The 25,551-nt window shown below is 44.4% G+C and overlaps 1 protein-coding gene across 1 annotated transcript in view; it reads right to left on the reverse strand.

Moving 5' to 3' along the window:
- Positions 1-10,531: 10,531 nt before the first annotated feature.
- Positions 10,532-25,551, reverse strand: part of RASA3 (RAS p21 protein activator 3) — a 94,849-nt gene continuing 79,829 nt past the window's right edge. The window contains exons 18-23 of the mRNA XM_059827314.1: positions 21,718-21,824; positions 20,691-20,773; positions 15,893-16,104; positions 15,039-15,142; positions 12,918-13,101; positions 10,532-12,365 (exon numbers count right to left, since the gene is read on the reverse strand). Coding sequence (XP_059683297.1) covers positions 12,290-12,365; positions 12,918-13,101; positions 15,039-15,142; positions 15,893-16,104; positions 20,691-20,773; positions 21,718-21,824 — 766 coding nt within the window. The 3' untranslated portion in view covers positions 10,532-12,289. The remainder of the gene's footprint in view (positions 12,366-12,917; positions 13,102-15,038; positions 15,143-15,892; positions 16,105-20,690; positions 20,774-21,717; positions 21,825-25,551) is intronic.

Below are 25,551 nucleotides of genomic sequence, written 5' to 3' on the forward strand. Positions count from 1 at the left end.
TTTCGGTAGGATTTGAAAAGGTCTAAGACCACACAGGCCTGTCCTTCCATTAAGAAAAGCTGAGCAGGATGCTACTCCCTCTCTGGTCCACGGGAACTGAACGATGAGCAGCTCCAGTGACTTACCTCACCTGACTCTACAGGTCAGCAGGGGCACTGAAGTCATGTCCCCTGGACTTGCCCCAGAAGCAGCTCCTTGGGGTCAGGAGCCGTACAGGCAGTGACAGATCACCTCTGCTTCTCCACTTTCACAGTAGAAATGCACCGTGCTCAGGAGTGAGTGCTTGGGTTTTGCTCAGGGCTCAACCAGGCGGTCACCACCAGCAGCCCTCAGGGATGGTGTGAGGTGGGATCCTTTGTGACCGGTGGAGACCGTCTACGTACGCTCTCCTCATGCCTCCCAAAGGCTTCAGGTAGGAGAGTGGCTTAGGGGAGAGGAGGAGACGGGATGCTGGAGGGATTACTCGGGGCAAAGCATAATTCACCAAGCCCTCACAACTGAATCTGAGTCTCATTTTGTTTGCTGATAGTTCAAAACCCTGAGAGCAAAGCTTTTAAAACCCATTTATCAAGAGAAAGTGTGTGTGACTCTTGGGCTCATGTAGGCGTTTCATATACTCCCTGTATGAAAAATATCTCTCACAGCCACCTTCCAGATCTCTACTCCTGAGCGAGGTGAAAAAAGTCCTCCGTTAGCGAGTCCTAGGCTACCAGACAGCCTAGCTATCATAGAGCAGTCTAAAATACATTTGGATGGTGAGTGTTTGGGCGTGGGGCTCTCACTGCCCGAGGAAGAGGTGGTTTATCTCCTGCATTATGCTGAGTGCTTAAAGCAAAAATTGATCCACTCCTAGAGCACGCAACTCTGCTCTCACTCACCCACGAAAGCAGCACCATTTGGAAAGCAGCAAGGACAAAGATCCGAAGATCTAACCTCCAGCAGGTTTCTCACAGCTGAATTTGCTCCCGTCCTTCTCATCTTTTTCATTTGCCAAACTCAGAGAACTCAGTCATGGAAAATTTTTCTGCAAAGTTCTAGCCTAGCAGTGCCTTCCTCAGCCTTTGAAAACATGCACGGTAACACACAGCTCTCATTAGTGCTAAATAACCTCTTTACTTTTTGTTCAGTGGAAATCTTCCAGCATCATCTCACCTGTGCCTCTTAGAACCAGAACAGATAGCAGAAGAAAAATATTGTACTTAATAGTGGTTTCTTCTTCCTCCCGTAGGCTTTTGCCTTTGCAACAGATGCATTTTCAGAAGAGCAGCCTGAGCACACACCCACTTCTGTGGTGCAAGATGAACTTACTTCCTGCATTGGCCCCAGCCCTTCCCACCGAAACTGCTGCCTTGTATTACAAAAGCAGGACCCCGACGAAAGAGCAAGGTAAAGTTTAGGCCACAGAAAACAGGTGTGAGACAGACCAGCAGCAGGAACCTAAGCAGCAGACAGGGGTGAAAGCAGACATTCACCTAAATGTTGAAGGAAAAGGAGCATGGCTTCAGCATAGCCCTTCAGAAATAACCATTATAGATCACAGCCCCACCCTGCACCAACCACAGCGTCCTATAATGGTGTTAGTCCTCTGTGTACGGCGACTGGATATACAAACAAACCAGGCTGAAGCTCTGCTTTTCTGTTTTAATTAGCATCTGCTTCTCAGCTGGTCCTTGTCAGCCCTCACAGCCAAGGAGGAGATGCTCCAGCATCTGGAGACAGACGTCCCAGCTAGCCAGGGCATAAAACAGCCAGTCTCTGGCCACGTAGCCAAAAGCAGCCTGTGCCACAAACACGCAGTTCCTGCCAGCCCACCTCCAGCCAGGCCTGTCCCCGTGTCTGCCCAGATGAAAGGCACAAAACGCTGCAATTTAGCGGTGTTGCAGAGGAGGGGCTGGCTGCGAAGTGCTCTACTCCCAGGTCCCAGCATTGGCTTGAAACTCAGGCAAACATTTCTTAAGAAGGGATATCTGCAGATCAAGCATCACGTGCCTTCCAGGGAAAAACACACAGCGCAAACAAAAAGAAATCAGCTGTTCTGCGCAGAGCAGGGGGAAAAGCTACACAGCCTGCATGATTTATGCTGCCTCTTCCAGCATGTGCCCGGGAGAGGTGCTCCACAGCCACAGGTTACAGCCTTGCCAGCTCCAGCCAGGCACATCTCTCTTTGGCAGACTCCCTGGGCTCTCACAGTCCTGCCAGTGGCGGCTGGTAGTGTGTGGGGTGGAGGATCTGCTCCTCCCAGGAGCTGACAGCAGTCACCCCCAATGCCATGGGAGGATGGTGACAGCAGAATGGGCAAGTTGACAGCAGGTTTGGGTTAAGGCGTGCCATAGAAGAAGTCTGAATGCTTGGTGCCAGGGAGGAGACATGAAAGAAGGCTGGTGGGGAAAGTTTCTCCCCCATCCAGCTGAGGTCCAGATTGCTCCCCAGAGCACGTCTGAGCCGCTCCCGAGACACGGTTGCTTGTTCAGCACTGCTCCTTCTCTCTCCTGCCTTATCCATCCTGGGAAGCAGCTCAGCTCCTCTGGGGCCTGGATGCCAGGAAAGAGGCAGAGATGGTTTGCCAGCAGCTCTCTGCTAAGAACTCTGCACCACCAGATAACTCTATCTGACCCCTGCCAACAAAACAGTAACGTGCAAAGGATGCTTACTCCATCTTAAGGAAGTGCTTTATGGTTATTCTGGGTCAGACAGCTGAGGGGCTCTAAAGAAGTCTTCACCTGATTATATTTCACAAGACTGATCAAATATAGTATTATTTTTGTTTTGCTCGTGCTTGCAAAAACAATATGATGATATCCCCACTCCCAAATTTAAGAATGCCAGTAACCTTCACATTTTTTAGAAATCTTTTTTCAGACCTATTTTCAGAACATAAGTCCTTTGGGCCAGCTCTAACGTGGATGCGATGGTTACTGTACTAATGCTGTAAGGCCCTGTGGCCTTGAGTTTTCTTCCCAGCCATCCCAGAAACGACCATGGGGCCAGCTCTAGGTCTACAGTTCCCAAGCTGTGATCCACACCACGGGAATCGCTCGTGGCACTGGAGAGTTAAGGACGCAGTGGGTTTCCGCTGTGAGTTTAACAAGAAGCATGTGCAGCTCACCCAGCCAAGGGGGTTTCCCTTCCCATGCTGGAGAAGAGGACAGAACAGGCAAATTGGGGGAGCAGAGATTCTTAAAATAAGATCGATACCGCGCCCGTGCAATACAACAGCAAGTACAAAGTAAACTGAAAGCAATAACCAGGAAACTCATTGCTGCTTGGGAGCCCTAGATCTCAGTGATGCCACATGAGAATAGCCACCCGCCTTGTTTGGATCGGTTTGACAGTGCTGAGTCAGCGAGGGATTTACCTTTCGCACCTCTGGCTGCCCTCTGCCAAGCAGCAATCCCCTTTTTTGCTGGTACCAGGTACCCGACTAAAAACGCTGTGGACACACGACGCGAGCCTTGAGGCTCTCTGCTCAGCTTCACTCAGCCCGCTGGAGGTTATTCGGGAGGGACACGCTGTCCCGGCAGCCTTCATGGTGCATCAGGCGCTGCCGGAGCCGCCCCAGCTTTGTGCCCGGGGGGGTGCGGTCCCGCCCTGCCGCAGCAGGCCGGACAGAACGCCCGTTCAAGCCTGCGGAGCACGGTCTGGCGAGCTCAACGCGAACCCGCCGTGCGCCCGCACCCCGCCTGGGTCGACGGCGGGGCACCGGCCGAGGCAGCAGCGCACGGAGCCAGTGCGGGCGCCGGCAGAAAAGTGCTCCCGAGCTGCTGCTGCTGCAGGTTGGGGCGGTTGGAAGACCGGGCACGCGGGGCGGGTCCCGCGTGAGAGCACCCCCACCTAGCGGCCCGCGCCGTCCCTCCGGCACCCGCGGCGGGAGGGAAGAGCCCCGCGAGGGGAGGCGGCGCTTGCGGGAACAGCGCGGCTGCGGCGTGGGGCTGGGCGAGGAGGAGCGACAGCGCACACCGCAGCAGCCGGGCCTCTATCCGGGCACGCTGGGGTTCGCCTCACCCGCGTTAGACGCCTTGCTGTAAGCTCGCACACGGGAAGCGGTCATGACAGGTTCCTTGCTGCCAGCAGAAGGGAATTGGGAATTTTTTGGGGTTTGATTAATTTCACCCTAGGGTAGACATCTAAAATTGTGAGTCACGCTCTAAAGGGACCTCTCTCTTTCCCCTGACTGTTGAAGGAGGTTGAGCCGCTAACTGAAACGTGGTGGACATCTACCTTTGGAGAGACAGACCCCATCTTCTTTCTCTTATAACTGTTACTGAATTAATCCGGAATGCAGACCTTGCTTCCTGTGGATGTCAACGGGATGTCAGAAATTGCCTGCTTAAGTAACACTCAAAGAGTGCTGCAAGAGTTTTTTATGAACATACTCAGTGGAAAGTCATTCCCCATCCCCTGCAAAAGAAAACCCACTTCTGATTAGTGCAGTTTCAAAGCCTTCAATCTCAGTTTTTGAACACTCAGCCCCTGCTACATACAAATATTCAGATGAGATTTTACAGACAAGGATGCTTGCACCATCACCTACGGCATGGGAATACTTCTCTTTGTACCCCATCAGCTCCCGCAGCACTGCGGTTATTGTATTTGTAAGGGAAAAAAAATAAAAATACTCTACGGAGAGCTTACCAGCTTCCTTCCTTCTCCACTGCAATGTTGTGTCACTGCCCAAGTGGTCTCCTTGACCAAGTGAAGACAGCGGTGCTGCCTCGCACACAGAGGTACTATCAGGAACAGCCAACAGATCTGTCCGATCTGAAAGGGAAGTGGGATGAGGTGGACCTCAGAGGTCCCTGCCATACTGAGTCTTTCAGTAATTCCCTAATTAGTGATGGCAACCAGGACTAGGGCAGTGGTGAACAAGAGGTCTGAGACATGGGAAGAGGCAGCAGGCTGGGCCTGACACTTGAGACAACAGGAAGGTGCTGGGAAGCAGGGGTGGATGGAGGCAAGAGGCACAGACACCAGACAGGGAGAAGAGATGGGGACAGTTTTGGAAGGGCAGGGTCAACCAGGAAGGAAGGAAGGAATGAAGGAAGGATTGGCAGATGAAGTTGTGTCAGGCAGAGCAACCTTGCCTGCAGAGCCTGCAGGGACTCCAAGAAGCCCCATTCTGCAGCACCCACCTGCAGGGAGCGAGGGGAGAAGTGCTCCGCTCTCTTCTTTGCTAGCCCCAGCCAGGCAGACAGCCACTGCAGCTGGAGGTGGTCCATGCACACACAGCTGTGTGGTGGCTCATGGGTTTTTCACCCAGGTGCTGCTCTGAGGAGCACAACAGAAACCAACAGCTCTCCCTCACAGCAGGAAATGCTTAGGCAGGAGAAACAGGCAGAGAAAACGAATTACTGAACAGCTTGATTAAGGGAGCATCATGCATCTTTGGCTTTGGGAGCCAGGTGGGCAAAACCAGCTCTGATTCTTCTGCTTGAGCCTGCCCAAGGCCTCTTGGCTCTTGCTTTACCTTGACTGTGTCAGGTCCCACCTTAAGAGCTGAGCAGGCTCTCCAAGACAAGGGCATTTGGCCCCTTCCAGCCCAGGAAGATGGGTCCTGCCTTCCTCCAGCCACCATGCAGATTTCCATGCCTTCCTCCTCTTCATGCAACTGGCTGATACTCACTACCTGCCCAGGTCTGCCAGTTTCTTCATCCCCTCTCTTCTGCACTCGCAACTTCTAAATAAAGCAAAAGCATTGGCCATTCCTTTCTGACACCAAAATAACTTAGGCACCAGCTACCCTCTGCTGAGAATCAGTGCCAAGTCCCCTCAGAGGGCTCTTCAAACTGCTCCATATGAGGGCTTTTTGCTTACCGTTCCCCCTTCCTGGCACCTTTGATGATAGAAATTATGCCAAAGGGACTTTTCTGGAGTGAAAAAGGATGACGTTTTTCAAACAAGGTTCAGCCCCATCTCTCCACTGGGAAATCTGCCTGTGGCGGTCTTCACCAGGGGAATTCAAGGCAGCAAAGGGCTGGTGGGGAGGGTGCCGGAGCAACTATTACAGGTCCAGCTCCTTGGTAAACCCTGAGGAAACATGGTACTGTGCCAGCAGGAACAGCCAGATCTCAAAGCTGAATTTCTCTCTGGTTTTGCCCAGTTCTCATGCCAGAAGAACAGCAGGACCCAGGCTGCACATGTAGACAATGCAAAGATGAAGACGGGGATAGGGGGTCACCTAAACAAGAGTGCATTTTTGGGGGGAGGGGACACATACATAGGCAATACTGGCTTCATAAGAAGGCCATGTCGCAGACGGCGCTGCACATCGGTGATTTTAATTGGGAGCATGAGGTGGGATGGTGCTGGAAGCAAGTGGATTTGGAGCATAGCTGGGAAATGCATTCGCTCTGTGGCAAAGCTGTCTGGGGTGGCTTGTCCCCATTCCACCTCATCAGGTGCGCTGATGCAAGTGTTTGTGAGGCTGCTGTAAAAACCTGGTCAGAGAGATGATCCAGGTTTTTCCAAGATCTCCCCCTCCTAACAACTCCCTGTTATTTCACCGATTCAGTTGTGTCAGTGCTATTAATAGGATGCTGAACCACAGCCTGGGTGGGAGAGCGGGAATCTCTTTACGGGGCCTTTACCACAAGACAAAACATACCATGGCGTCATTCTCACACCACCGTGGCTCAGCAGGAGGCAAAGCATTTGCATCTCCAGACATCACAGATGAGCCTGTCTATTTTTAAAGTTGCTTTTCTCAGCTGTGAGACTCTCAAGTCGTTCCCATCACGGGCATAGGATGTCATGGCTGCCAGAGGATGGCTTCTGGAGAAGATGAGAAGTAGGAATTACAGCTGAGCTGTAACACAGAAACACTTGCTAAAGAAAGCAAAACACAAGGTGTTTCAGGATGGCCTTTTTTGTGCACAGTTTCTGTTTTCACCAAGTGACTATTTCCCTTCTTCCCCTATAATTCATAAAATTCACTTTCTTTATTCCTGTCAGCAGTTTTCTCTACACAAACATGACAACTACAGTTTTAGTTTCCACCCCCAGAGAAATACATGGCTATGCTTATCCAAAGTGCCTTTCTTAATCAAATGAATTCATTTATTCACACCTCTGGCTCCTGATGGCAACCCTGTGCGCCATTGTCACCTCTATCAAGACTTACTTGTTTTCACGTAAGAGTAAGAGTCCATATCCAGGTAGTACATTTGTTGTGGCCTTAAGTGAATAGTAAAAACTGTATTTCCTTTTGACAGCTTTAGGGCAGGACAGTGCAACGGTGACAACTGTGACAGAGATTAAAGAAGTTGGGTGAATTTAGTAAAATTAGTCAGACACCAAACAGGCCCCACGCTTGTGGAGAGAATTTGCCCTTGACATTAACCAGAACTGTGTACATCTAAGATATGTTTTTGGTAAGATTCAGCATAGCAACATCTGCAAACTAGTAAAAAGCCAATTTCCCTTTTTATCATTTAAACATTCTTTACATTTATCCCAGGCTGCTGGTGAGCCTTTTTGTTTCATCAACACATCCACATTAACTTTGCAGGCAAACCTGCTAACACCAGGCAACTTTGTGGTTAAAAGTAATAGCTCTGCGCAAACATGATAAATCCAATGATTTGAACATTTCAGAGTGACTCAAGTGGAGCAGATGAGAAATGGGAATTGAAATGGAAAGGCATGTGTGATTTGTTCAGAAGTTAAGAGGGCTGTTTTCTAGGCTCCAGATTAATCTCCTATTTTATCTTAGGTTATTTTAGGAACCCAGAAAAACTATTTGCTCTGTGATGGCTTCTTCTAGTCTTTTCTTACAGAGCCCAGATCCAGAATCTTACACACATAGGCATACAGCACTTCTGTCTTAAAACCTCATCTTTTCCTTGGTGCCCACTCGAGCTTCGGAATAATTCATGTAGTGTTTAATGACATTAGTTCAGACCCAGAAAAAAGTATTACTTCTCCAGTCAGCCTGCCAGCCTTTGTCTCCAGCTGTAATGAATACAGAAGGTGGCTCATAGGAAGGCGCTGTTAAACTTTATCTCCAAGCACTGCACAGCATCAGTCCCAGCCTCCGGCTGCACACTGCCTTACGCCATAGTCCTCCTGCAGCATCCATTTCCTGGAGCTAATAACAGGGACTGCCAGGGTTCACATATTCTCCTGCTGTCCAGGCCAGCTTCTCACACAGCCCTTTATGAGCACGCTTACAGGATTACAAGTTTACATTATCTCCTTGAAACTACGTGGGGTAGTTGCAGAGAAGGGATGGAGATGGGAATCACATCAACATTCAAGTGCCTCAGACAGCTGTGTTGCACAGCCAGCCACCTTAGCCCCAAATCAGCTTGTCATGTAGACAGGAACTTGTCACTGATTTCTCACAGCTTCTCAGGCAGCAGTCGTTGACACTTACTCTCATGAGCCTTGTAAGGGTGTGGTGGGCCCTGGGCAGTCTTTGCATTAACTGCATGCCATGCCCCATGGCTTCCCTGCCACCCCCCCCCATTTGGCAATTTTTACATGGAAACGTTTCCAGACAAGAACCTTGTTCTTCAACCCTCTCATCCACACACAGGCCTCATTAAAATCTTCCAGGGTGAAGAACCAAGTGCCACTGGTGCCAAGAGAGCTTTAAGACATCATTGGCATGTGCAAGGCTTGTCACTCCTGCTGCCCAACCAACTGCACCCCAGCACAGCTTCAGACACAACAGCCACAGCATGAAATGGCCCTAATAGTGATTTGTCATCACTGCAGCAGCTGCTCTCCCTCTCTACTGCATCCACCTAGAAAACACACACACACAAGTAACAAGATTTTATCTGTCAACTAAACTCCCATCCATTGCCTTCGGAAACTCTAACGGGAAACTTGACTTTGGGTGTGCAGTTTCACAGCCGAATCTCTCAGTCTGAGCTCCCCACTTCTGAAATGCAAAGACATTTGCCTGGCCAGAGACACCGCCTCCTTTGAACTGGAATGGACACAGACCAGGGCCGCTTGGGTCCTGTCGCCAGGTCAGCTGTGCCCCAGTGCGCTGCTTCAGTGAGGGAGAAAACTGTCACGAGGATCTTCTTTGGCATCAGGAGTCTCAAGAAAGAACAGCCTGGCTTCTAAATTTTTTTCTGTCAAAACCAATTTTTTTTGCTTTTCAGGCTGGGATAGAAGACAGAAGGAAAGAAAACTGACCTGACTTGCCTACTTATGGCTATGCTTTTTTTATTTTCTTCATTCCAGATATAAGGGATGCTGTCCCAAGTGTTCCTATCAACTCATCTGTCTTGAGGGCAGGATTTGCCAACAATTTCTGAATATCAGAAACTTATGCTGGAGACAGACAGAAGACAGAGGCTAAGCAAGTATTGGAAGCCCAGTTTTAACACAACCCCCTCACCAACCCTGTTAATTATTAAGTTACGCCATAAGAAAAGCAGCTTTTAAAGATTTCCTATTGACTTAAGCTAAGACATGTCAGCAGGAAAACAAAGTAATTGTATACACTGCATGAGATTGAGTGGAAAAGAGACCTGGGAATGGCGTTACAGTGATTTTGCATTTAATTTTGCTCATTTCTTACAAATCCTGTGTCACTCTACCACCTTATCTTACTTAAAACCTTGTTTGTTTTTAAAACAAGGCTTACAATTCCTCAGCAAAAACACACACTTGTGTAATCGCAGCCAAGTTCACCTTCACCAAGACACTGGTGATGTGTCTTCCACCATCAGTTTGGTTTTCTTTCCTGGCTGTTAAACCTACCTGTTTAAACCACTACTGTCAAGCAGCTGGAGTGTGCCTGCAGAAGCTCTTCTCCAGAAGTTTCTCAGAAATGCATGCCTGTGTTCTGGTGACAGAGACGCCTGATACAGCAGTGGGAGTTACCTTGAACACGAGCTAGACTAACACAGACTGAATGAGCTGGTCAACAGCTTTCTACCCCAGAGGTGCTGTTGCCAAGCCTTCCTGCAAACACTCCCCAACAAAAGCAGTGAGTGCAGCTTGTCACACAATGTCTCAGAACCAAGCTTAATTCACATGGTATCCAGAGAGGACTGGTAATCTCCAGAAGACTGACTTGCACAAACCTTGGCAGGCCCAAGGTTTTGCCAGAGAACAGGTTCTATTCAGAAGAGTAGTGGTTCCATAGGTCCATGAGCCAATATGCATGCAGGGTGCTGTGTTCTCAACTCTTTCCTCCTGTCCTTTCAACATGGTCTCACCCCTCCCTTGCAGCAGCAACAGCTGTGTAATAACACAAGGAACCAGTTCAAGATGCTGATCTAGCTGAGTGGTAACTGCTTTCTTTGCTAGAGTAGTTTATGGCTGGCTCAGGTGCTCAATCTGGTTCACTGCAGAGTCCCACAGGTGCAATGCTGACCCAAGAAAAAGGGTTGGGGTGGGAGGAGGAAAGAGGATGGGATTCAGCAGCCCCCACAGAGATTCGTTTACACTCACAAGGATCTCCATCCATGGTCCAACTCTGAACAGTGGATGCTGTGCCAACAGGCATCCTGGTGGCCGCTGTGGATCTAAACAGACTCCAAATGTGCACACAGATTTCAGAAATAAATCATTTCTTTTAATTGGCAAGTAGAACACACATTACAGGTCATTAGTATTTTATAAACAATATTAAGTTACAAATACATGTTAAAAATTGCAGTTCATGGCAGCTAAAAGCTTGTAGTCCAAAATGCATCTCTGCAATGCTTCATTACTTCCCTTTGCTCAGTCTGCTGGGTGAAGATGAATAAAAAATTGTTTATCATCTACTAGGACGTGGTCTACTATATACTCAAACAAAAAGAAAACCTCATTCCTAAGAGCATCACTAACAAACAGAGGCATTCAAAGTACTTCAGCCATCTTAAATCATGTCAGATGCAATGAGGACACAGTTAAGAGTTACTCTGTAACACTCTAAAAGCAAAGATACAGGTATCTTCACATTAAACTGATAGTTCCATGCTTTCTGTTCCAATTCGGCTAAAACCAACACTAGCTTCTTCCCCACAGAAGCTTTAAGTCCATCATGCAGGCTTCCGTGCCATCAAAGCTAGATGTTTGTAAATCAGACCCTTATACAGAGGAAAGTTACGGTGTACAACTAAACAGCATACATAAATATATATCTTATATTTAGCAGATCTTTATTCCCCTCCTTAATGACTTTTGTTGGTATTAATGAGATACACAGCTCATTCCATTTTCACTACACTCAGAATATTAACAAGTTACCATTATGCATGTTAATATACTAAATATCCTTTAACAAGTCTCTTAAATATTTAAAAACGTATTTGGAAAAGTAGAAATCTATTTTCCAGAAAAGCAAGTGGTACTACGATAGCGTGGACTCCAGTGCTTAAACACCCTTTCAGAGAAAACCCATCTTGACACCTTTCGTGCCTGGGAGTCAGTGCATCTCAGCTGCCAGACTCATATTCTATTCATCCTTCTCGCTGGGGTGGTAAAAGGTCGTAAAAATCAGCTTACCTTGCCTTTCAGTTGGCAGACTTTCAAAGATTACCATTCACTAGACTGCATAAAAGAGACATGTAGCTTTGACATAAGTTCGTTTCTTTCTTACACATGAGAGTCAGTTTTATTATACTGCTGAGATTACATCTTCAAAACCAAAGTCTGCTGAATGCATCTGCAGAAATGACTTTGTATCTCAAAAATATCAAGAGTACCATTCAGATCTGAATTTCTATTAAAAACTGTGCACATTTAGCAAAAACTATACTGCTGTAAAAACAAAAGGCCTAATCCTTGGCCTGCTCAGAATACAAACTACAACACAGGAGATTACACCAGGGGTTTTCTCTCTGCTGCTTTTCTAAATGCAGGCATTAAAAGTCAAGTGTTACTAAGCTTTTCCTAAGAGAGCACGCAGGGGTGTGGCATACTATACATTAATCAGGAACAAAAAACAGTAACAAACAACCATTTTAGAAAATGCTGCCTATTAGCAGCATGCTTGGTTTCTGAAACATAAGGAATTGCCTTGGAGTTGTCAAGATGAAGTCCACACACCTTGATCATTGAACTGATCACTAGATTCCAAGAAACCAAAGCAAATTTAAAAATACACATGACAACAACTGCCTAGACGGCAGAGTTTTATCATCTGTCAATAACCAGATGAATAAAGTGCATAGCAACTATTATAACAGTTTCTTGAAAAGAGAATACGTTTAGCAAGTCTCCAAGTTTGTAAGCTTGACACTCATCCATACATTTTGCTACATGTGTGGCTTCCCTTTTGTTTTGCTATTTAGCTTCACTGATTGACCCTTCAGCACTGTCCTGTGATTTCCTTTGCACTTCATATGGAATGTGCAGAAATCTCTGACTGCTGCCTGATGTACGTCTGGAAGCTCTTGTCACCAATGGGATGTTCTCTAAAAGAAAAGAAAAGGAAAAGGAAAAAAGTACTATACATAGAATTTTCTGTCAAGACATCAAAATGTCAGAACGGAAAGTGAACAGACAAAACCTTTCCCCAAGTTTGATTTTCAAACTTGCAATTGTACAGATAATGCTGCATCTTACTTGAACTGGAAGAACTGACTGATTGAATCGATCTTTTTTGTCAGCCATGCACAGAAGGCTCCTTTATTTATGTGTACACAAATAGAGTCATGTGGCTGTATCAGCACTCTTCCCGTTTTTAAACTAACACTCTAAAATAAGCTGGTAAGGACATGTATCTTCTCGTATTTACTGCTCATTCCACGAGCACAGGTTCAGAATGAAACTGCATTAAAAAAAGCATTTAAAAATTCCTTACAGTCCTTTAAAATATTGTGATATTAATCCTAAGTCACAATCCTACTTTGTATGTATTTGCAGGATCTTTTTTGAACATGAATATAGTGAAGGCCAGAACATAAGCAAGGGAAATAGCATTTCCCAGGACTGTTCCCCTGTTTGGACAACCCCATTATACTTACTGGCTTCCATATTTTGTCTTCTTAAATTTATCCCGCTTATATTGAGCATGCTCCTGCTCTAAAGTTCCAACACCTTCAATAATCAATTTTAGTGTTTTATACGTCTCCTTAGGGTCATCAATAATGAATGTAGAGTATTCTTCCTCTTCAGGGCCATCATACACAGATTTGCTGCCACAGGCCTCTGGGGAAAAAAATAAAGTGTGGGAATAGGTATCAGATAGGCAGAGGAAAAAAAAAGCAAGACAAGCAGACTAAAAATACTCAGCCCAGGAATTGTACAGTTCCTTGGTTTGCTTCCGCATGACCACCATAGAACTGGCTGACATCAACAGCCGCAGCAGAAGGAGCAGTTCCCTGTCCTTTTGCTGGGATGTTGCTAGGCACAGAGACTGTCCCATGCCCATTCCCCTCTCCTCGTCTCGTAAGCAAAGGGCAGCAAGCCTAGTAGCTGCTCCTGGCTTGGTGCGAAATCATCCTTTGCTGCACAGGCAATGCTTTTGTCTCAATTACCACTAGCAGTACCCCATGCACACACTTCGGGAACTCTGACACAGGCCTAACTCCGCCATTGTGCTGCAGGGTTGGCCTGCATGAAGTCAAGTATTCACTTGTCAGAAGGACAGGTTCCGTGCCTAAGCAGCAAGTACGACACTGCACAACAGACTGAATTCAGAACAACTACAGGTTGAAGTAGTCACGTAAGGTGTTTTACCACATTATCTCTTATAAGATTCATATAATAAGCATAAGCAGAATGTCATGACTACTGCCTGGCTGCCTGCTTAAGGACATATCCTAAGAAGGGGCAAGTCATACTACCTTCTTATCTTATCAGGGAGCCTTCCTGGCTAAGAGGTCAGGACACTGATTACACGTGAACATTTGCAACACATTCACAGAATCACTACGGTTGGAAAAGACCTGTAAGACCGTCAAGTCCAACCATCAACCAACACCATCATGGCCATTAAACCATGTCCCACAATGCCACGTCCACACGTTCCTTGAACACCTCCAGTGATGGTGACTCCACCACCCATGTGATCTACTGCACTGTAGCTGAGAGTATTAGGAGAGAGAATATTTTACTTTTTCTCTATCTTTCCCTAGCTTTCTAGCTATACTGCTGTCTCAGTCTCAGCTTTTGAGTTACCTTCCCCTCGCTGCACTGTCTGTGCCAGACCTGTGTCCTTTTCCCCAACACTGCAACTCGATGCTGGCTCTGACAGTGAGGATTCAGAACATGGGAAAGCTGGGCATTGGTTCAGACAGCTCGGAAGTGGTAGGGATCTTAAGTTTGCAATTGCATGTCGGCCAGGAATGGACTAAAGTGCTTTCCAATCCGTGTGTTTGACACCATTGGCTTATCTCATATCCTAAAATAAAGTCCTATTTAAAGATCACTGCCACAGTGAAGGCTTCCCTGCCACTCCCTATGCTAAATTGGGATTTCAAGTCTGGCACCGTGTACACCGGATACTTTTCTTGGCATGCCTACTAGTACTAGCTTCCTCTGATGTCTCTTCTATCTTTTATCCTTCATGTCACATCTCTGCTCCCCTCAGCTCCTGAGGGTTTCCCACCTCAAACTTCACTTTTCAGCATTTCACAGACATCCACAGGTCATCTTTCACTGATAATTCTAAAAGAGCCTTCCTGAGGAAACCATTAATATCCAGCCTGTTCTTGGGTTCTGAATCAGGGAATGTGCACATGACTTCTGGTAACATAAAACCACGTTCCACTGAAACCTCAACTTTGCTGGTGCTTCTTTTCAGGATCAGTAAACTTCTGGTTTAGTGCACACTCTGGATTTGTCAATTCAGAGCATCCAAGCAATGCTCTGTGCCTATGCTATTTTAGGATGCTGTGGTTAAGACCATATTTCAAACAACTGTTTATTATGCAAAGAACTTTGTACCGACTATGAGACTGAACACTGCACCAAAAATAATTGACGCAACTGCCTCAAGACAGCAGAAGGGGAAACAAGTTAAATAATGGCCACCGTGTTCTAGGATGTGATTTTCAAGGCTGGTCTAGCTAGAATATAAAATTTTTCACAGGTATTTTTGCCTTGTTAAGTGCATTGGAGATGCAACAATCTTTCATTCTCACCTTGCATTTTCTCCAATTTTGGCATATACAAGTTGAAAAGAGAGTAGATGCGCTCAGTTTCTCTATCTCCATCTATATCCAGTTGTATATTTGCTGGCAGGCCTCTGTAAGGCATCAGGAAGAGAGGTAGAAGTTACATGCTTTATGGCACAAAAAGCACTTGACAAAGATGAAAGTTAAAGTGAGTACTTACGAAAGCCAACAGATTGCATGTAATGGAGCTCAAAACTTCCTATTTTTCCCAAGTGAAAAAAAAGTAAACAAGTTCAAACTTCTTTATGCCTGGATTTATCCAGCATGCTTTCACTCTGACTTGAGAGAGGACTGCATCAGTATCCAGACATTTTGGTGAATTAGTCTGCTATAACCAGATGGAGGAGCCAAAGCACTGAACTCCCAACCGTCCAGGTCTTATATTCTGAGACTAACTACCACTACCAACTCGCTACTTCTCATTTTAGATGAAAATAGTTTCCTACAAACCAGACAGTACCTTTTCATTTAACAGAGAGCATGAGTGGGCCCCTTAGAAAAAGATAAGTTTAGAATGAAATCTAGAAGCAGATGACTGTGTTTCAGGAATTTGCAAACAGGACGTTGAAAGGATTCTGACATTTTTACTAATGACATATGATCAGAACCAAAGTGTCTTATCCCACAGTCAACTCCTATCAATGTCCTGAACTCTAAATATTTCAACATTTTGACCAAGATATGCAGGTACTGACAGTATCATAAATAACAATAAGATGGCCTTTGAAAACACCACAATATCTGTGCACCCGCAAGTCACACTGCAGAGACGCACAAACCCCTAGCAATACCTAGACCAATGGTATGTTACTAATCCTTACCCTGTGCAGGGTGTGCAGCCAGGAGTATTATCTGCAGTAGCTTTACAGCAAAGCCAGTGGCCATTAAGATAGGCAGAGGGATGGTAGACCGTGAGGCGCTTCTTGTTGCATTGGCTAACTTTGGTGAGGATATCAATCCAGTCCTTGGCCTCCACACAATTATTTGCTTGGATATACAGGACTCTTCTTTCAGGCTGGATCACCTGGAACATCTGCAAATAAGGAAATATGCCACAGAATAAACCACCAGAATGAGACTGTGAACCTAAGACTGTGCTCAGACTGATGTTTTATTTAAGGAAAAAACACAGTGTACTAAAAGAATGCACCAATAAATACATTTCAACACAAAACCAAGCAGCAAATGTGCCCTGAAAACAACAAGACCTTCCTCTCACCTGGTACAAGGAGTAAGATATTGTTCCTGTAGGAGATAATTTACAAACAGCTAATATCAACTTGCTGGTTGGGCCTCAACAAGATTTCTTGTCAGCCTCAGGGATGCAATTTTAGTAATGCTGCAGGTTTTGGAAGGCTGACAGAGGGACCCAATGCAGGGCTTAAAGGAAATGCTAGTCAGCAGGGGGCAGAAAAGAGAAAAATGAGAGTTTGGATCCAGCCTCAGCGACAGCTTTGCTTTAATACTGCCAAATCTCTAGTCTTTTTAACACCTGTTTCAGCATGATTCTTTCCTTTTAATAACTTCCACACTTCTGCACCCAACTATAGCAGCTATTAGCAAATCACAGCAATGCAGTTTCTCTTTAATCACCATAGGGCGGTTCAAATAATTACAAATGAATTCTGCATTATAGCTTGGGCACTGAGAATCTAAACTAGAGCTCTCCCTTCCTGTTCAAAACAGCTTGCGACCTAAAGCGGCACCATCACATTTATTTTCCTCCTCTTGAAGAAGCAAGAGGCTGATGCACAGCCTTATTATACTGATCACGCACTGAAGGTAACTAAGCTCAAGTCAGTGATCTTAACTGTAAATTTTGGAAAGGCAAGTGTCAACCATCTTCATTTCCTCTAGCTTCTGTGAATTATTTCATTTCAATGGGTTTCTCTCTCAGGTATTCCTAAATTATCCTTCCCCCCTCTACTTCTTCATTTGATTATTCAAATCATTAGACATTACACTGCCCATATCATGTGGAATATTATTTTACAAACAGCTAGTGTCTCTGTGCTACTTTAAAAAGAAAAAGAGAGGCACAAAAAAAATCCACCCCACCAAAAACCCAAAAACTCCACCAAAACTGAAATTCGCGTTTGTCTATTACAAAGACCTGAAACACTAGCCTGAATTCTGCACCTAGCAGAGAACATTGCGGACTGGCACCAGGCACAATCTCTTCTTCCCTTATGACACTTTTAGGCGTACATCCTTCGAAGTAGCTTGCAAATATACTTGCTAATTTGTGAACAAACAGGTTTTTTAATTACAATGTCTCTTCTAACAGGAAAGGGAAAGCTCTGACAGTCATTTCCCTGGATTTAGTATCCTTATAGACATCAGACAACAATTAGAAAGGCACAACACAACAGCAGCGTAGGAGCTGCTGGTGTGATCAGTCCAGCACTGCTAAAATACACACCGAAGAGAGTCCTTTTAATAAAACTTCTCAGGATATAACCAGCATTTTGAGTCTGGGGAATAGGGAAGGAAGGAACGAGGAGGACAGGAGCGTGCTGCTCAACCCTCCATTAACACAGAACTACAGGGAAAAGAATTTTAATGTCCTGTTGGGGTAAATGGAGCCTTCTGCATTACAACAAAGGAACAGATTTAAGGAGTATGGCTTTGTGTAAGGGGACACCAACCTAAGTGAACTAACATATGGCAACTGTTACTGAGAAGCCTACAACTAAGCCAAGAATTTCAAGTGGTTGCAAGACCTTTACACTTCCAAAACCACCAGTTGCTTCTCAAACAACACAGAAGATCCAAACTGTGCTTAAGCAAGACGAAGGCTATTGGCCTTACTGTCAGACAGGCAGATTTATCAGGAGTGAGGAAGACACACTTGGTGCAATTCAGAGCACAGATACATAGATAATATTTATAGAAAATGTGGATCTTTAATCATGCTTAGCACCCATGGTGGAATATCCATTGCAAATACATCTGCTGTGATGTTTTGAAAAGTCTGTTCTTGCTGCAGTATTCTATTTATATATGGCAAGATAAATGGGAATATATTAGCATGGGAAGGTGATAATGGTATTTTCTACTGCTTATGGAAAGACTCGGAACCTTACTTTCCAGAATGGATGTAGTCAGCTTCATTTCCTAGGTAATACTGAATTTAAGCAACCAAAATAGCATACAGTTTCTGATGTTAACAATACAGGGATATTTTTCCTATAATAAATCTTTACAATAAAGGGATATTTTGGATGCATTCTAGCCCAGTAGACTCAGTATAAGTTAAAGACTGCTGTCACTGAAGAGTTGATCAGAACTATAGCTCAGCTCCTCTCTGTACACAGTAAGTTTTATCTCAACTGTGTGGCTACTTTTAGTTCAATCAAGTTATTTTGCAGAGTACAGCTGGCAACAGTTCATCACATGTTACAGCTGTCTTCTGATAGCTTGAGAACTACTTTGCAGCTTGGTTACTTTCACTTGTGTAATTAACATGTGTTATAAACACCAGAGCCAGCTACAGTACAATGAAGATGTGCTCTAAAAGCAAGTGAACTGAAACTTATTCCATCTTTTAAGAGAGAGAGGTATGCTACCAAAATAATACCAGAAACAGGGAAAATACTGAGGAGTCAAGCATTGTATTTCACTTCACTTTGTTGAAGTGCTGTTTGAGGAACCTAATATTTAGGGCAGGTTTGAGCACTGCCCTGCATGGTGTCCACAAGCAACGTTAGATGGCAGGAAAGACTTAAAGGCAGAAAAGCTACGAGTCACAACCATTTAAGTGTATAAAGAAGTCTCTAGTAGATGCATGTTTAGAACTGGAAAACACTGAGCTGTTTTTTTGTTTATTTTTAAATAAAAAACTTTTTAAGGACTGTACTCAGCTTTACAGGAAGAAGAGTATGAAAAGAGGCTCCCAAACACCTAAACTGATCACGTCTAAGAACTGTTCTTAACACAATGGATGGCATTTCTCACATACCGAAGTTGGCAGTAGTGTTCCATGCATGAGAAATACAGCTGTATTTTATTCCCTAATGTGGCAATCAAAACGCTAAACCATACTGGCACAGCACAGATGTTTTGGCACATGACTGTATTAGGTTTGCGTGGCAGCGCTTTGGTAGCAGGGGGGCTACAGGAGTGGCTTCTGTGAGAAGCTGCTAGAAGCTTCTCCTATGTCTGATAGAGCCAATGCCAGCAGACTTCAAGACGGATCTGCCACTGGCTAAGGCTGAGCTAATCAGCAACAGTGGTAGCGCCTCTGTGATAACATATTTAAGAAGGGGGAAAAAAACCGGGAAGCGGCAGCCAGAGAAGAGAGGAGTGAGAATATGTGAGAGAAACAACTCTGCAGACACCAAGGTCAGTGAAGAAGGAGGGGGAGGAGAGGCTCCAGGCGCCGGAGCAGAGATTCCCCTGCAGCCCGTGGTGAAGACCATGGTGAAGCAGGTTGTCCCCCTGCAGCCCATGGAGGTCCACGGTGGAGCAGATATCCACCTGCAGCCCGTGGAGGACCCCACGACAGAGCAGGTGGATGCCTGAAGGGGGCTGTGATCCTGTGGGAAGCCCATGCTGGAGCAGGCTCCTGGCAGGACCTGTGGAGCCGTGGAGAGAGGAGCCCACGCTGGAGCAGGTTTGCTGGCAGGACTTGCGATCCCGTGGGGGACCCACGCTGGAGCAGTCTGTTCCTGAAGGACTGCACCCCGTGGAACGGACCCATGCTGGAGCAGTTCGTGAAGAACTGCAGCTCGTGGGAAGAACCCACGTTGGAGAAGTTCGTGGAGAACTGTCTCCTGTGGGAGGGACCCCACGCTGGAGCAGGGGAAGAGTGTGAGGAGGAAGGAGCGGCAGAAACAACATGTGATGAACTGACCGCAACCCCCATTCCCCGTCCCCCTGCGCTGCTCGGGGGGAGAGGTAGAAAATCGGGAGTGAAGTTGAGCCCGGGAAGAAGGGAGGGGTGGGGGGAAGGTGGTGTTTTTTTTTTAAGATTTGGTTTTACTTCTCATTATCCTACTCTGATTTTGATTGGTAATAAATTAAACTAATTTCCCCAAGTCAAGTCTGTTTTGCCCATGATGGTAATTGGTGAGTGATCTCCCTATGTCCTTATCTCGACCTACGAGCCTTTTCCTTATATTTTCTCTCTCCTGTCCAGCTGAGGAAGGGGAGTGAGTGAGCAGCTGTGTGGTGATTAGTCTGGCTGGGCTTAAACCACGACAATGACCTAACCCAAATATATATGCACTTTCATTAACTGATAAAGAAACCCTGATAGCTAAGAAAGAAGATGTGATCCTTCACAATTATAAGTGGCCAGTTCCTTCCCAACAGAGAGGTCTGACAGAAAGGGCAGGGACTCGATTATCTTACCTGTGTCTGACATTATGGAGCTGATCAGCAGCAGTCAGTACTGAGTGTGCTGCACATCACAAAACCCAAGGACTGCTGACTGGGCTGTTAAGAATCTGAATGGGCTGTACTTTTGGAAACTCCTGCTACTATATACAGAACACGCAGCTGTGGTTGTAGATCTTTCAATAGAAACCCAATCCAAGTTACAAAAGGGAAAAAGGCAATTAGGCTGGTGGATCTAGACCAGTTTAACAAGTAAATTAATGAAGATGATCTACTTACATTTTTCATTTTAAAGGATTCCTCCTCCAGTCTTTCCACTGCCAGAATGTTTTCAATTGGAATGCTACACAGAGGGTGATCACCTGCAGAATACATACACAGATATACTGAGTAACTTATTCACAACTCAATTTCACCCTCTGCCCTTATTCTAAGCACTGATTCTGCTCCTTTGAAGATAATTTTGACTGCACATGAAAAAAATCTTTCACTCAGCAGGTATTTACTAGCATGGTCCTGAAGTATTATCTTAAATTCATTTCTGTTTTCAGCTGCACCATGTTATGCTAGCAAAACTCTAAGACATTGACTACTGCAGCAGGACACAGTATATTTCCTCAGAAGGTGACAATGAAAGAAATCATTCCTATCAGCTCAACTGAACTAGGTTGATGGTGGTGACCCAAGATCTCAAAGTTCAGTGTGATATGATGACTGGCATGATCTGAACATGTTTCCTTATCTTTCTCACTCCCTATGGATTTATATGATGGAAGGAAGTGGTATTTATTGTGTACTACTGAACAGACAGGAATAATTTGCAAAAAGCAAAATCCTTGATATTATGCAACATTAAATGAACACATTTTTGCAAGTTCAGAGCTTGCAAGCAAACCCCTGCCTACTGCAGCCAGTTGTGCCAATGCTACAGAATTTATGAGAGCAAGCTGAGATGCATCTGAGAATGTTCAATACAAACCCAAATCCCAGAGTAAGGTATTTATGTCCTGAGTTTTGTTTCCTTGGACAATCTACTAGGTAACTGTGAAACCTACCGATGATGTTGATAACTGATATTAGACAAATATTATCAAACATTCTACTAATTTATAGGGTACTGTATTATCCAAGAAGGTTCTCTAACAGTCAGTACAGACATACTAAAAAAAAGGGGCAAGAACATACAGGCTGACAGACTTGCCTGCACTGTGCCTTTTACAGTTACTGCAGTGCTCTGTTCTTACACAATACTTATGTTTAATCTTTGCTTCAGTGTATCAAAAAAAGACTGGCAAACCTTCGTTACCTTTGCTTTTCTGATAGGTAAACTCATGGTTTGTCAGGCGAAACCATCTCTTCTTGAAGTTCTTCATACCAAATCGTTTTCTTCCTTGTGCTCTCTTGATCATGAACCTAGTAAACAGGACAACAGTCATTACAATACACCAGATTTTATATTTACATGCATATAAATATATGCATACATATAAAATACGTATTTATGTATATAGATTTATACACATACATGATGGCACTTGTGAGCTTTAGGAGGGGACACACAGTATTTTCTAATTATTGAGACCTTGTCTTGACAAGGAAAGGAAAGTCACATTTGGATAGGTTTACTGCATCTGTTAGCTAAGCCTGTCCTTTCTCCAGATCTAGATAAAGGTCAAAACATGTAGCTTGACTTGTAGTCTACATAGGGGCTCTAGTTAGTTGGCTGAACTGCAGCCCTTTCCTTAATTACAAATCCAGCTAAACGGTTTCCTACTACAGCAGAAAAAGGGAAGAGCATGGTTAGTATGGCTCTGCTAAGCTTGACCGGTTAACTCTACAATTTTTTTTTTTTTTAAGCTGAGAGAAAGCTGAAAAGGTTTAGAGTATGTTTAAGAATTAAAAGGCAGGTGTAAGGCCTCTGGAGCACAGGGACTGTACCCTTACACCCTAGTCACTCCCAAGCTCTAGAAACAAAACCAGGATGTTCCCCAGCTCCATTTGCAATTGCACATTGACGTTGCAGTTGTAAACGTGTTTTCAATAACATACAAAGCAATCTGGCAGCTGAAAGCTAGAACCCCCTGCCCCTCTTTTTTGGCAGAGGAGGTGGGGTCCATTTAGTGAATTGTCAGTTTTAATTAATTTCAAACATGAATTAGCTTACAAGAAACTGTGATGCATCCAGTACCTTCCTAACCACTCAATCAATCCAGAAGCTTCAAAGTGACTTTGGAAAGCCTGGTGACTTCATTCTGCTCAGAATCACTTTTGGTGGAAAAAAATGTGTATGCATATGTAGTAGAGAGCTGATAACAGCTACTCTACACATTACATTAACTATTGTGCAAAATACAGAATTCTATAATGGAGCCAGTAAAAACTACTTACTGCAGAGTAGTTTTTATTAGGTAGGAAGGCACTATACAGCACAAAGTGCACACAGAGAACAGCGAATTATTTGGTTGAAGATTTTCAATAGCAGAGCTTAAACACTTAGAACAGCTAATACTGTTTCTCGCTTCTGGTATCTTCAGTCCAAAACAACTACATTACATCCGCAGGTCTGTTTAAAGCTCAAACAGAAACCCAAGTTCCTCCAGACTTTAACTGTTTTGTAACTAGCTGGGCTGGTACCTGCCACCCATTCTAAGTTGTGTGGGCCAAAGCTGACAAGGACTGTACGCAGCAACAGATTTATTTTTTTTTTTAACCCAGTTGTAGTGACTCACCTCTCATTCTTAAAATAGTCAGACAGTTACTGTCTTGGTCCTTATTCTTGGATTACTTGAGAAATATTTAATGAAACCATATGATTCAGGTCACCACCACGCCCACTGGTGTTAGTCTTCATATTTCAAGGTTAAGGCAAATTTCAAGGGAAGAGCAGATACCCTTGGGCTGGACAATATGCTCTTCAAGTTAGTTTCTCTTCCTTCTCATGCCAACACTTAAAAGGTGACTTAAAACTCCAAACTCCTACAGAGCCCTCTTTGAAAAATGCAAACTCCATACTGCAGAGCTAAGAGCACATTTCTAATTAAATTTTTCATAGCTGACATCAGCAAGAAAAAAAATGTGTTTTTGTTTCCCACAGATAGGTGACAAGCATTCAAAGCCACAGAAGTTATAAGGTCAGTTTAAAGGATTTCTTTGTTTCTAAGATTTGCAGAATGTGTGAGAAGTTGGAGCAAATAGTCAGAAGCACAAAGGGAAAAAAAATCTAATATGAAACCCATTTTAGTGCTGGGTGGTTGGAGATACTGTTTCTTCTCATGCTTATGGTAGACCCGAGTTTGGATCTGCCTTAGCCTTGCTTGGAAGCATCAGCATGCCCCTTTCACCTGCAAGAACGGCACAACTAGTTCTCCTTTTAACTCTCTTCTTTTTGGAAAGAACCAGGCAGACAGCTGTTAAGCAGCAATGGCATGATCAGTGCCAGCAAACCCAAGTGCCAGCGACTAATCTTTGGTACTGCACGTTCATTCAAAAGTACATACGCTATAGCTTTCCAGCTAGATATTCTTAATTGAAGCAAAGATAGATTAAAAACCAAAAGCAAATAAAAACATTGCAAAGGCAAACAGAAACCCGACTAGCCAGCCAATCAATCTGGAAAAGAATCAAATCAAAGGCTGTGAAAATTCCCACCCCGTCCCCATGATACAACATGGCAATAATACAAAATGTCAGGAAAAATAGGCAGCTGAAGGCCAATCCTTAACCTTGAGAACAATTTATGTGAATGCTACTTAAGAAGCACCTAGAAAACATATGGCCACTTCTTAATCACCTCCAGTGAGTTCACTGGGATATATACACTGAATATTAAGCAAATCTCAGTGCTTCTTAGAGCCTCTGCCTACAGAAAAGTGTCCTTTATTTTCTATTTACAGCAGGTTTTTTCTTTTTGTCCCCTTCCTTAAAAAAGTTGGTCAACATCAAGAAATAGCTAACAAAATGTTCTCTGCTGGGTTTACACAGGCATTTCAGGATTGTTAAACAGAGTACTTCCTCCCCAAATTTAAGTCAGACAAGTCTATTGCTGCGAAGTAAGGACATGCTGTCAGCCGGTAGCTACAGCAATGCATCAACTGCCCCTACCATCTTACCTGCATGAACTATTACCATCAACTTTCTTTACTGTTAGTTTAAGAGTCCTTACAACAGCAGCCACAGGCCAAGCAAGAAGAGACAGAAAAAAAATCAGACAGGAGCAAAAGAAAGACAGAGGCAGAAAAAAAATAATGTTTTAGAGTTAGAGGAAAAATGTTACAAACTATACATTTATTTTCAAAAACAAAAGAATGATAAATGTACAGAATTAAACCAGACTTGCTTCTAGGGACAGTCGCTCATCAGAGAAGTGAAGTGAACTGCAGAGGTTAACTGGAAGGGGTAATCTTGTTTTCACCAAATCCTAATTTTTGCATAACTTAGAGCTACTATGAAAGCTTACTTTCAAGCAGCTGTTCAGGTTACTGAGCTCTGACAGGAAGAATTTGGATTTTTTTTTGTTTTTTGTTTACTTTCTTCCTCCCAGCTCAAAGAAACTGTTTCCACAGTGCACTTAAATGATATTAACAACTCGGTTTTGTAACACAAAAACCATCAACAATTAGTCTCAAAAACTGAGACAGCATATGGAACATGCTTCCAAAAAAGGGAAGGGTACTAAAACCAGAAACTGTTCCAAGTGCCTCACAAATTTTCCTCAACATGGCCATGATAATGATTAGCATACGGATCTTACAGGGCAGCAAAAGCAAATTCCATTTGCAGGCTTTGCCCTCATTAAGATATTCAATATCTGCCTTCACAGTGGAATTTAACAGCTTTTGTTCACTGGAGTTCAGAAAAATCAACCTGATTTTAACACAATGCTGATTTAAGTTTATTTTGCCTTAGCTGTGCTAATTAGGTTCCACAGGCTTCTTTTTCCTCCACTTATTTCCAAACATGTTTAATTTAAACATGTTTAAATCAAATGAAAAGATGTTAAAATCAGCTATAGCAGCCACAGAGAGTAGAAATAGCAACACAAGAATCTTCCTACATTTTTCTCTGAACACATGGATGGAATAGGGGTGGCGGAACAAAAGATAGTGCTGTAGAATGGTAGCAAGCACACAAATAGAGGGTT

This window comes from Gavia stellata, chromosome 1, assembly GCF_030936135.1.
Source record: "Gavia stellata isolate bGavSte3 chromosome 1, bGavSte3.hap2, whole genome shotgun sequence".
In the NCBI taxonomy this organism is placed as follows: domain Eukaryota; kingdom Metazoa; phylum Chordata; class Aves; order Gaviiformes; family Gaviidae; genus Gavia; species Gavia stellata.